We start from the raw sequence: 13,888 nt of genomic DNA on the forward strand, positions 1-13,888 counted from the left end.
CCATTAACGTAGATTGCTATAAATACTTACTGCACTGGCAGTAACCCATAGTAAAAATGAAAATACGAATATCGTAAACGATACAAAGACTCTCGTAATTTTAACGAACCACGATGGGAGAACACAGAATAATGTACATTTATTATTTGAAAAGAAAGTTGCGTAAAAAGGACAATCAGTTGAGAGTTTCATCCGTATAATAACAGCACCGGATGCTTTTATCCTTCTAAATTTTATGACATGGAGCTGAAATGCCCAAAAATGTCACTTCATGGCTACGCACACTACATCACAATTGTGACACTCAAAGTAGGTCAACATTATTTAGGCTGGTAGCAATGCTTACAAAACTCGAATTTTATGTTAATGTAAAATATGAGTTTACGCCGCCAGGAGTATTCCGTGAGCACAAATGTTATTACAAAAACATTAAACTTCCCACAATAAACGTACTATGTGGTATGTCATAATTTTATCGCAATAAAATGTTTTATTAGCAAAGGGCGAAATGGTCACACTAAAGTGCCCATGCAGAACTTTAAATCAGATGGATAGATGAAGATTACCGGATATTTCAAATGTTACTATATTATTTTGCATTTGATAGTGTATAGATTTATTTAGTAGAGTCGAGTACGAAGCTACGCTACGAGCTACGACTAAGAGGTTAGCAACACTTTTTCCCAGTTTGTTCATTACATACAAACCGATTTATATTAATATTATAAAGAGGAATTTTATTGTATTTCGGGTATAACTCAAAAACTACTGGGCCGATTTCACCATTAAAAGTGCTTCCTTATCTGAGTAGCATAGGCTATATTTTGTAATATTTTTAATGCCACGTACGACACGCACGAAGTCGCGAGCAACAGCTAGTTCATAATAGTAAAGATTTAATTGGATCGATTAAATCTAAAAATGAGTATGACAGTGTATATAAAATTTAATGATGTAATGGTAATAATAGCGCAGTTTGCTTTTACTCAATGTTGATAAATACCAACTATAAAGATTTCTTGACCTAATAATAATGTGTTATGTTACCACTAACCTTGGGATTATGACATTACAATAGATTAACGACTTTTATATATGTATACTAGGAATTTCTTTCTCTGACATATTTTGTTGTAGTTGCTTTGTTCTAAAAAGATATTAGGAACATCATAAAAAACCTATATATGAATATAATAACTACATTTTACTTCAAACAATATACCTGAAATCTATTCTTAATATTATAAAGAGGAAAGATTCGTATTTTTTTTAGTTTTGTATGTATTCGATTCCCGTAAAAATTACTGGGCCGATTTTAAAAATTCTTTTACGGTAAGAAAGGTAGTTTATCTGTGAGTAACATGGGCTATAGCTATATTGTATAATATTTTTTATTTTGACGCGAATGATGCCGCGAGTATGTACTAGTTTAGTATTTAAAAAATGTTTACTAGTAAAGGATTACTCAAAATGTTATTTTTAGCAGTAGGTTGTATTAACCAGTTTTCTCTTAATATTCATATCATACAGTATAAATATGAGCTAGAATTATACGAGTTATTTTTGTAAGGGTGCTCATAAACATGTAATTCAGGCAATTTGCTTGAGCACGATACTTTCTACAACTCGTACATGCGACGAATATAAAATAACCACGATTTGAATACGCTCTATTAATGCGTATTTATTAGTTGTTTCTCCTAAAAAATATGACTAAAATGTACTAGTTTGAAATAACAAAGCAACATTTAAGTACGTAAGTAATTCAGGGACGTTGACATCCTACATTGTAATACTTCCTGGAATTACAATTTAGCCCTAATAATGCAATTGGTTCCCTTCGACCCAATTCTTTTGGTGAATTTTAATTTACAATAAAAAACATAAATGGCTTAAAGCCAACTTCCTGAAGTGTGGCCGCAACAACTGTCCCAACAAAACTAAACTCTAATAAATTTAAGTTCAAAGCGGAAGAGCAGCCAGCAACTAACTTCTTACGAAATTAAATTTTCCAACTTTGTTTAGACCACAGATAATACAATAACATACTAGTTCAGTAAAATATAATACATAAAACAAACATGTACTTGCAAGTAATTATTTTGTGATTTTATATAGGAGTTTCCACGCACCTTCTTTTTCAGACTAGCACTAACCTATTGCCTTTTAGCATTAATGTAAATCAGGTATTTAATCAAGTAGAGTAGCGGTAAGCTAACCAATCATTGCCTTCGCCCGCTAATTAATATCTCTTCGGACGTAACAAAGAGCTGCATTAACGCTATTGATGTTCTTACAGATATACGATCTTTAGTTGTTTATGTGCCACGTCTGGGATATCTCTGATTGGCTTATTCGTTTATTCAAAGCACAACTCTATTTGCAATCAGTCGGATTAGTTTCTTAGGACTTACAACTGTGTCCTTCATAGTTTTATTAATTTAAAGGAATAGTTCTTTCGTTAAACGAGACAATTTCGTGAGAGTATGATTTAAGTTATAATTTTGTATGTTATCTCATTTCTGTCATAGTTCTGTCACAATAATAATTGTTGTCTCTTCCGTGATCCGTATTTGTCAGGGTCGTAGTACATCTCAATTGAGGAAAGGATCGTCGTTATGAGCACTCATATATCGTTTAGTAGACATGAATTATTTTACCAGAAATTATAGATTTCACAGAAATCGAGCTTTAAAATTGAGAACCGAGAGATTTCCATTTGGCACAGTTCATATATAATTTCTTTACGGTGTCAACTCAAGTTTATGTTGAAAAAATTTTACGGCTTCGACAAACGACTTGATAGAGATAAAAAACATAAAAGGACATTAAGGGGAGCGTTTGGTAACGCCAATAATTTAGTTTTACAGCCACGTTTCAGGCTTTTTATTTCTTTTTAAGGATAAAGTTGAAGATGAAAATATTGAAGATAGAATTACCTTATTTTATATTAAAATCAGTTATTTTAATAATGACTCCCGTTTTGTTATTTATCATACTAATATTATAAATGCGAAAGTTTAGATGAATGGATGTTTGTTAGAGTTTGTAACCTAAACGGCTGAAAGGATCTCGATGAAATTTGAGGAAGAACACATAGGTTACTCACTTTTTTTTTAAATCCACGTAAACGGAGTTGCGGACGAAAGCTAGTTGTAATTTAAATGACTGAATAAGATTTTATATTTTGATTCTTTGTATTTAAATGGTTCCCTTTCTCATCTCATTCTTGTATTTTCCCTTGTATCTAATTCCCTATGTTGTTCCCTGTACAACTATGATTACTTTAGGATACACTCCAAGAAGTCTTTTTCATGTTTCTGATAGAGAGCTTTATTTCTATGTAGAATGTTAATGGTCCATTTTTATTTGCAGGTTATAATTTTTGAAGATGCTATGGTGTGCAGCGGCAGCGGTGAGATGACGAACTCGAGCACAATGGAATGCAACACCTCGAACTGGAACGGTTAAACCTGTGACGTTGAACAAGGACAGACAGATCGGAACTACTATGGAGATGAACGGGACGGAAGCACGTGGCGAGGAAGCAATATCGCTGGCGTTGAGCGTGGCCGTCACCGTCATCTCCGCTGTTGGATTGTTGTTAAACGCTTACATATTGTTCGTCATAGTTATTACTAAACAGGTTAGTAAAAGATACTCATACAAGTAATTCTTCTTTATTAATGCACTTAATCATTACAAGCCAAAAAATATGTAATACTAGCTTTCACCTGCGACTCCGTCCGCGTGAAATTAAAAAATATAAAAGTGAGTAGCATATGTGTTCTTCCAGACAATCCTCTACATTTGTACCAAATTACATCGAAATCCGTTCAGCCGTTTAGCCTACAAACTCTAATAAACATCCATCTATCTATCCATCCATCCATCCATCTAAACTTTACATTACAACGCATTTATAATATTAGTATGATTAATTAAGAATTTACACCGAGATATTCTTAGTGATTGTCTTTTGTTATAATCGATTGTCTAATGTTTTTATTAGAAACTATGGTTAATTAAATTTAATTAGTTATTAAAAAAATGTACATTGTTTTTTACGAAATAAAATACCAACTTATGTAAGGGAAGCCATTGCTAGCTGTAAATGCAACTGATTAAAAAACTTTTCCTCTTAACGTAGTAGAATTACTCGATGAACTCTTCTGTAATCTGCGAAACGGAAAATTAATTTTCCGCCCATTTAAAAGTTACCATTTGTATGACTTCATGTTTTTAAGAATAGTAGTAATAGTAGTATAATAGTTTTTAAAAATATTTTAGTATAGTTGGTTTAAAGAAATTTAGAAACCAAATTTTGGAAACGTATCTTAAAAGACATGACAAACAATATTTCAAAGATAACGTTATACTTAGATATGACATAAAAAATACTCTTTCGAATCACCATAATGATAACAGTTCACTGATTTCATTTACTAAATACTTTAATTTTCCTTTCGTGAAAAAGATAACTGGAAACAAACTTTGATAGAGTAAAGTTAAGCAAGTTTAATTAAACTAAATATTTCCATTTCAACGTGCGAGCTACATATTTAATGTTATTAAGTTGTAAATGACACCCTAATATTTTAATTATAAATTTTACGTTCAATCTACACAGAAAGGTCGCAAATTATCTTTAAATATTGCGACACTTGGACAGGGAATAATTTTAAATTATTCTCGTTTAAGTAACAAGTAACTTTAACAAGTTAGAATTCAACAAATATAGAATAACCTCAATTTTGTGTTGTGCACAACTTTTTGTGTCGGCGTATATAATGCTTGTGCAATTTACCTATGAACACTACGGTTGTTGATCAGAATTGATTATTACTGTTTCTGTTTACACAGTTAAATAATTACACTCATAAATTTTATTACCTACAAGAATCGTAAATAACGTAATTTCCGTTTGAAATGAACTCGGCACCATACAAAGCGAGAGTGTATATACAACGCTGAATAAACTAACAATGGACAAAGGTAGAATTGTTCGCTACAACTCTGCTACGAGAGTACCGAATAATGTGTTTTCACTGAAGCGAAACTATTCTTATATGCATTTAGATGTAAATTTTGGCGCTGGAATTAAACGGACAATAACTACTCCTTATCTTACGGCGGCGTAGATTATTATTGTAATCAATATTCTCATGTTACTGAAAGCTAAGCAACCAAATGTAACCAATGTAATATTTAATTTGTTAGCCGGCGTCGGCATCGTCTGTGCTGCTCGTACACCTGGGCGCGGTGGGCGCGCTAGCAAGTGGCGCGGCGCTGTGTTGGGGCGGCGGTGCATGCGCGTGCGGCGCCTTACTACACGCGCTGCACCCATTGCAGCTGTGGACTGTGTGTGGTCTACACGCCGACCGGGCCGCCGCCATCGCCGCGCCACTGCACTACGCCGCCATTGTCTCTGCGAGGAAGGTGAGCTACGGAAAATACTCTATTCCGTCCACTAGTTACACGGTCTGTGTTAATTCTTCAGTCTAGTTGATTTTCTAATCTTCGCTTTTGTTCTAGGCTTTGATATGTCTCATCGGAGGATGGATGGCAACTGCAGCCCTCTTGGCACCGCTAGCAGCAGCACAACCACCACTTACGTACAACATGGGCCTCGGAATATGCACACCGGACTGCGGCGCGGGACCTACGGCCCTGGGATTCTGTATAATCTATTCTTTTCTAACTCTGTTATTACCCACCACACTTGTTCTGGTTTGTAGTTTAAAAATACTACGTATAGCCCGTTATCATCGACACAGGATCGCAGCTGCTATTTACGAAGTGACACTATCGGCGCAAGTGACAGTCACCCATCAACGTAACCCATTCTCTCCTCCACCACCACCTCGACGTCGTGCGTTGTCTGCGGTACTACAACCTCTCGGATCTCTGGCATTACTCTACTTTCCCTATTATTGTATTTTAATATGGCCGGCAGTTGCCATACCACCACAATCGCTAGCTGCTTTGTCAGCGGCACTTCTAGCGGCTGCTCCTCCCGTCAATGGCATCTTATATGGTATCCGTAGTAGAGCACTAAGAGACTCACTTCGAAATTATAGGAGAAAAAGGATGACAAAAAGTGAAGTAACTCAAGAGATTCAGGCTCGGACACCCAGCGCCTGTGGATCTAGAAGACCGTCATTATCGGCGGGCTCGGGGTGCATCCGTCCACCGACTACAAGGCGGCTCTCCGATGCTGCGGCGATGGGGTCTCGAGGATCGGAAAGACCAGCGCAGCGAGCCGCATCGTGTAATATGTTGCAAGATTCTCAGGAAGAAGAATATCCACGGCCGAGATCGTCGGCCATACCTTTGATCCGTGCGCCTCCTCACGTTGTTTTAGGTCGGGCTCTGGGTCTCGAAGAAGGTATTAGCAGAGATCGGCGTCGTCGTCAATCTCCTCGTATCACCGTCACTCGAGCTATGTCTGATGAGAGCGAATCGCCCTCTCGTCGTCCGCTGTGTCGCCAGCAGTCGCGCTCCAGCGGCGCCCTGCTGGGCACCATGTCGTGTTCCAGGGCGCTCTCGGAAAACATGCAACTCGACAATGCGGCCGACGAACAATTCCTGCTCTCTTGGCCTCAACGTGCTCATGTCAAACATGAGGTTTTATAAAACGGGTATATTTAAAGTTAAGTCGTGCTTTTGAAAATTATGCGTACAAAGACAATAATGCGCGTACGGTTCGATGTCAAATTATATTTATTGTTTCAACTGATATTATTTTTAAAGGCTTTTTCGTCGACATCTCTCGACATTCCCGACCAAACTGACCAAACCGTTAACGTATCCTCTATTTTCTACTATCGTAGGCGTAATGATTTACCTTACAGGGTTCCTCCATATCGTTAGCTTTACCTACTGAAGTATTACTCTAGGGTGTGCTCCTAAAACTATCTGAAATATTCCATAGATTTAAGAACGATTTGATGAGATTATTGAATATATTTTTTGTTAAATTATTTTCTGTGAGTGTTTGTGTAACGAATAATATGAATAATAAACGCAAATAGTTATTATAGATTGTTGGAATGTAATGCACCGAACTAGTCAACATATGTAATTTACATGAAAGTAAGGTTCGTGTAAATATTTAAACGCTTTTACACCGTCGCCGCCGTCCAGTTTGTGGAATCCTTTACTTGTGCTGGGCTTAAAAAATAGCTTGTAGATTGTAATTATAAATGTGCGAGTTAATTGTTTACCTATTTATAACGAAGGGTTCATTGTCGCATAAAACTCAGGCCTCGAAATGTTACGGCAACGGCATTTGGCGGTCGTAGTTGTTTAGTCACCAAAGATATTTTCTTGTTGTTTACTTTTGTAATGATAAAACAATTGAATGGATTTTTACTAATAGACAGCACTTTTGTTATAGTGTTATACGAATACTGGCCAGTTTTGGTATATCTATTGACTAATGAAAACTACAAAATTAAAGGACTCCGAAAAAAAAAAATTACAACATCTTAAATGAGAATGTAATTATGAAAAAATTCCATAGCTGTCCTGTATTATTGTATTGCATTGTATACTGTAATTCGTGAATAGTTCCCGATGTCTCTTCTAGTTTGTCAGGTTCACAACAGTGTAGTATATAGTTTAGATTAAGTTAGTAAATTTGATTTGTGACATTCCAAAGCGGAAATCGTTTGTAGTTATTTCGTGTAATTGAGAAAGCTATATAACTATTCCAATAATTTGGTAATTTTTGAAAATAATAATTGTTATATCGTATTGCTTTGTTAAAAATAATGAAGATATGAAAAATCAAAGATTTAATAATTCAATGTTGATAATAATAAATGTCTAATAGCCACGATATTCTATATAAAAAGTTATTTGTAAAAATAAATGTTGTTATGATATTTTATCTAAAGTTCCTTGATAGTTTGAAAGGTTTTATTTACTGTAACGTAAACTGTATCTTTTAAAAGTGAAATTGTACGCTTAAAAGTATTTTTCATGATAGAGTATTAATTATAATGGAACTGTTAATCTAGTCAAAGAGCTGTTGTTTATAAATTACGTGTTAATTTAATGTAAAGTTTAATAAGAATTAAATAAAAGATCTGAAATTATAGTCTTTACTTTATTTCTTTCCTAAATTTTAAATATTCATTTATTCCTTTGATACAAAAGCTATTAAACTAAGTACTTAAAAATAAGCAAAATTAATAAGTCTTTTGACAAGCAGTGTATTTAAAATTTTATTCATATCGTATTTTTGAAAGCTTTTTCATTAGTCACGTAAGCAATGGGACGTGACTGGTAATTGATTTAAAAATACGAATAGATTAGATTCTATAAATTAACGATGAAATATTGAAAATGTAGAATTGTATTGCGAATATCGATGACTATAATTTCTTTTACACGCTTTCGCCATTGAATATTAAAAGCATGTCATGGGTCGATATTTCTAAATCCAACATGAAGTAATGGTATTATTATATTCCATAAACAATCCTACCTTTTCATATATAATTAGACTAGCTGTTCCCATGCGACTTCATCCACATAAAATTATAAAAAAATCATTTTATTGTTCACATTTGTCAAATTATCAATTGCAAATGTCAAAATGACATGACATGATATCAAATCATGGCAACCTTGCTTCCTTGATGTTGGCAACAACTTATGGTCTCTTTTCCACTTTAGGGTTTTAATCCAAAATATTTACCCCTAACTTTAAGAGAGCGTCGGTGGCTCAGTGGTTTAAACACTTGACTTGTAATCTACAGGTCTTGGGTTCGAATCCCGCCATGTACCAATGTGATTTTCGATTTTTCGAATTTTCATATGTACATAATTTACCCGACGCTCTTACGGTGAAGGAAAACATCGTGATGCAACCTGCACATATCGACGAAGAAATTCAAAGATATGTGTGAAATCAACCAACCCGCACTTGGCCAGCGTGGTTGACTATGGCCTAGTCACCCTTACTTAGGGTAGGCTCGGAGCCCCTCGGTGGGGATATGTGGACTGGTGATGATGATGATGATGATGATGAACTTTAACGGCGTGAAAATATATAGCCTAAAGCGTGACGTAAGTGTAGGGCTCTTTATTAAAAAAGAGTTATTCGAAAATATGCTGTAATTGCTGACATCTTAGGCAACAAAGAAGTGTATGTTTACGCTTTATTATAATAGTATAGTTGTAAATTTAGAAGATTCAATAAGTCCGATTGAATTACCTCCGTGGGTAGTCCACGATTATATGAATGGCTTACATACCTATGAAAATCTATGTACACTCTTATTTTTATTCCGTATCGGCTGACTAGTAGTCAAATTATTTTATAGGTCAAAAAATTCATGTTTAACAAACATATCTATCCCTAACTATGCCTATCTGCCTTTTGGGAATATAATAATATAAGCTACACAACTGGGACACGTTGACGGGACACGTGTAGCTAATTGTATTACTAAATGACATACGAACATGAAAAATAAATCAAAATGAACATTCCTTGTGTGTTCATACCTTTATGTCCAATCATCATTTAACCTAAACTCATAAGTTCAACCATATTTTCTACAATAAATTTTACAAGTATGAAAATGCGTTTACGTTATAATATCAACAGTAGTTTTTACTGGCGAAAACAGTTGGTAGTGTTAACTTACATTAATGCGAATATGCGTAGTCATTTTAGTAGTCAAATGTAGACATGACACTACTCTAAGAGTTATGCAATTTAAAACAAGTCTTGGTGAAAGTAGAACAACTGAGAGCATCTACGTCTCGAGGGTGGAATAACGTAGCTCCAACTGTACAACACTGACAGAATTCACACATAAATGTGTTGAGAATGTATTTGAATTTGATGCTGAGATAAATAAAAATACATTTTGTTCTTTATTTCAGTTTGATAGTCTGATTGGAATCGCATTGTTTATAAAAGGACCACAAATACATTTAGAGTTAGAAGAATTATTTATCTCGAAAAGAAAACTATCAATCAAATATAAAGTTATTAGTATAGAAATAATCAGGACTGCTTTGAAAACAATAATCATGTTTTTAATAGTCTTTATAACACAAAGATAATTAACCAGGATTCTTTCAGACAATAGAGGACTACTTTTCGTTCCTTTTTTGTTATTAAACTGATTAAGATGTGTTGAGTTTAAATTTCGGAGAGAAAAAGATTAATTAAAGAAAAAATCGGAGCGTCGGTGGCTCAGTGGTTTAAGCACTTGACTTGTAATCTACAGGTCTTGGGTTCGAATCCCGCCGCCATGTACCAATGTGATTTTCGATTTTTCGAATTTTCATATGTACATAATTTACCTGACGTTCTTACGGTGAAGGAAAACATCGTGATGCAACCTTCACATATCCGCGAAGAAATTCAAAGATATGTGTGAAGTCAACCAACCCGCACTTGGCCAGCGTGGTTGACTATGGCCTAGTCACCCTAACATTAGGGTAGGCTCCGAGCCCCTCGGTGGGGACATATAGTGAGCTGGTGATGATGATGATGATGATGATGAGTTTAAATTTATGGTTACAGTAACAATAAAACTTTACAGTGACCGCCTTCGTAAAATAAAATGAGTTATTTCCCTAATACGTAATTTCGTTCACATTTATTAGGGTACTTTAAAGCTTTGCTTGTTTCTAGTACTCTCCCAAATTGGAAATGTTTTAACTAAATTAATTGTCCGTGAAATCGTTAAGTTGAATCAATAAGGATATTGCTTTAGATTTAGACTAAAAGTATGTAATAAAGTAAGTAAAAGCTTAAAATGATTGTTATTTTAATTACCACAAAATTGGACCTTTAATTTAGTAAGATCTACACTAAGAAACCATTAAGGATTCAGATTGAAGCAGTAAGACTAACATATACGGTATATGTGGAAGAGCCCTAGCACGAAAATTTGGAAGAACGTATTCGTAAGGTCATCGTTAAACTTTGTATGACTTTTGTATGTATAAATTTTTACATGATAAGGTGCTGCACAAATAGAAATCAAACAGCCTTATTAATTTTCTCCTAGGGCAGGAGACGGGTGTCCAAACTAGGGTGGCGCTTTGTGTAAAGGATCACCAGGCCCCAAACCCAAAGACCACAATGAAACATACAAAACCAAAAAATATAACACAAGAACATTATGAATTTACTATATCAGCAACAAGTGAGGGAATATTTAAAGAAAATAAAGAAGAAATTCATATTATATGTGAGGTGTTGAAATATGATCGAATTAAAAAGAACGAGAGAAATATTAAAATTATAAAAAACTGACAATCATAATAAGAATCGTGAAGGAATAGTAAAGAGCTTGACCTTGCCCCGCCGATATCGACTGAACTTATACAGTAGTAATTTGACATTGACATGGAACCAATTGCTGTGATAAAATATACATGGCGGAAGTTCACCAATTTATCGACACGCTATTCGTAAGTACACTTTAAATATGAAGAAAGTGAACTTTTTTTATTATATTTGATCTCAGATTTACGTTATACTGTTTGGTTTTTTTTTAGAATGCGCCTATACGTGCATTATGGTCAAAAAACTTGTGTATTTGCTGTTTGAATTCTAACAATCCGTCACATTTCGTTACATGAAAGAGATGTAAGATATAACGCGGACGTGGGAAAGAGGACAGATATATCGAATAGTTATTGCTTATTATAATGTTAACCAGTTGCGTTAGTTGACAGTTTGTAAATTGTTATCGGAGTATAATTGCTTGCTGAGCTGTCTCTCATTACACAGTGTCGCGTCAAATGAGTTTCGCTTAGCTAAGCATCACGTCATTGGAAACACCGTGAAATAACATTTCAATGGTTTCGATTTAATAGCTATAAAACATTTAGTTAAGTTTATTTGTTAATTAAATGAAAAAAATCAGTAATGTAATATTCCTGTTAGTCAATTTTTGGATGGTGTATTTTCAACAGAACTTTACCACTACTTTAAACAGGTGCGATAAAGGAAAGGGAAGCAAAAACTTATGAATATATTTAGGGTGTAACAGAAGGAAGAGAGCGATCGAATATTTCCAATGAAATCGATTACGTAACGTCGCCTCGCTCGCAACTACGTGATGAGAATACCAATCGCGTGATCTATCGATATGCAAACCAGACAACGACATTGTTCCCCTTTTGACTTTATTAAAATACCCCAAGCGACACACCCCTGGTAACTTCCCCACTGTATCTTATAAGTATGAAAGCAAACTTGTAACACGCAACCGTTAGATTTATTCTTGGTTACAAATATTTAACAATCATTTTGACGACTATTTGCCTAAAACTTGGGAAAAATATTTTTTTCTTTTTTTCTAGACCGTATTATGTATTTTATGTTGACGATTGTTTTATATTTCTATTTTGTTTTATTGTATTTTAACATTTAAGATAAATATAAACTAATTTCAATAAACGTAGTAGTTTGATATTTTTATGTTGACTACGTTTTATTGTTCAGCAATGAAAGGACAATACAATCAAAATTTCAACACAAGCGAAGTCAATTACGTCGAATCATAAAAGTTTGTACGTGAGAAAAATGTTTATGTTTTCGTAGCTTTGTGCGGATTGGTTTCGTAACGTTTGACCGGTTTCGTAGAGATTGCTACGGCGTAGAGGTGTAGATTATTAAATACACCTATTGCTTTTAAAAGGTACGGAAAGTTTTATTAGGTAACCAGCTTTCGCCCGCGACTCCGTCCGCGTGGAATTAAAAAAAAACAAAAGTAACTAAGTAAGTAGCCTATGTTCTTCGAGACTATCCTCTACAACTATGCCGAATTTCATCGACATCTATTCAGCCGTTTAGGCTACAAAGTCTAACATCCATTCATCCATCTAAACTTTCACATTTACAATTAGTAAGATTATTTTACATGACTTTTGATACGGTAAAGATGAATTGCTACGAAGAATCTACAAGGTTACCATGTTGTTTGATTTAAGCGTATTTGCCCAATGTATTAATATTGCTTGTCTTGTATTTGTCATTACTAGTTATTGACTATTTGTTATTTTGATCTATTACATGTCACGTATTTGTTTCTTATAGACACATCTGTTTTTTTCGAAGAGAAAAATAACCTTTTGTACAGATGTTTCGTGAGTGGGAACTCAAGGCTACACAAGCCACAAATATTCCACTCCTAGACTTATTGATTTCTTCCAAGGCCTTTGCTTTTTTACTAGATCAATTGAAACGTGTTTTCATTTCATAAAGATTTTCTAAAGGTAACCTAAATAAGGTTAAAATTAATAATTTGTTGAAACAGATCCGCTCCTTTATCTTTCCATCAGATTTTCAATTAACGTGCTTTATCTTAAAGAGAAATGCTGATTCATTCAATATTAAAGCTCTTGACTCAATTTTACTTACTTATAAAATATCGAGTAATCAATCATTCGTCAATGAATTTAAAAACAATCTAATTATCCTTTATATTTATTACATTGCTTTGTATAATTTAAGTAAGTCTTCATTATTTTTGGTATAAAAACGACTAAAATTTAGAGTGTGAAAAATAATAAATATTTTGTATAAATTCTCTCGTTACAAAATATCGTAAAACACGACGCCGAAACTGTTCTCTAATGAGTTTAGAATTTTTAATGAACGTATACTTCTGACAGAGGATCGGAAGGTTCCCTTTAATTAGACCACTGAAAGTAAGAGTAAATTATTACAACAAATTATACTTTTTCTGTAAAAGTTTTTATTATTTATTTAGTCAGAAAAAAGGGTTCTCATCCTTGCATGCATGGAAACGATGAAGTTCTTGTAGGTGTTAAAAAATATAAAAAAGACGTTTTATGAGGAATTAAAAAGTATATTAATATATTTTTTATTTTACAATATTTC

The 13,888-nt window shown here is 34.1% G+C and overlaps 1 protein-coding gene across 1 annotated transcript; it reads left to right on the forward strand.

Moving 5' to 3' along the window:
* Positions 1-3,430: 3,430 nt before the first annotated feature.
* On the forward strand, positions 3,431-7,070 carry LOC106108509 (beta-3 adrenergic receptor-like). Its single transcript, XM_013289685.1, has 3 exons — positions 3,431-3,646; positions 5,221-5,439; positions 5,536-7,070. The coding sequence occupies exons 1-3, from the start codon at positions 3,512-3,514 to the stop codon at positions 6,634-6,636; spliced, it is 1,455 nt and encodes a 484-aa protein (XP_013145139.1). The 5' UTR covers positions 3,431-3,511; the 3' UTR covers positions 6,637-7,070.
* The last annotated feature ends 6,818 nt before the right edge of the window (positions 7,071-13,888 follow it).

This window comes from Papilio polytes, unplaced genomic scaffold (assembly GCF_000836215.1).
Source record: "Papilio polytes unplaced genomic scaffold, Ppol_1.0 DF821511.1, whole genome shotgun sequence".
NCBI classification, from domain to species: domain Eukaryota; kingdom Metazoa; phylum Arthropoda; class Insecta; order Lepidoptera; family Papilionidae; genus Papilio; species Papilio polytes.

Bases quoted from the DNA above. Each gene is read 5' to 3' on its own strand.
- LOC106108509 (XM_013289685.1), top strand. From the start codon at position 3,512: ATGGAGATGAACGGGACGGAAGCACGTGGCGAGGAAGCAATATCGCTG. The intron at 3,647-5,220 runs GTTAGTAAAAGA...TTAATTTGTTAG, and splicing joins TCATAGTTATTACTAAACAG to CCGGCGTCGGCATCGTCTGT. The intron at 5,440-5,535 runs GTGAGCTACGGA...CTTTTGTTCTAG, and splicing joins CCATTGTCTCTGCGAGGAAG to GCTTTGATATGTCTCATCGG.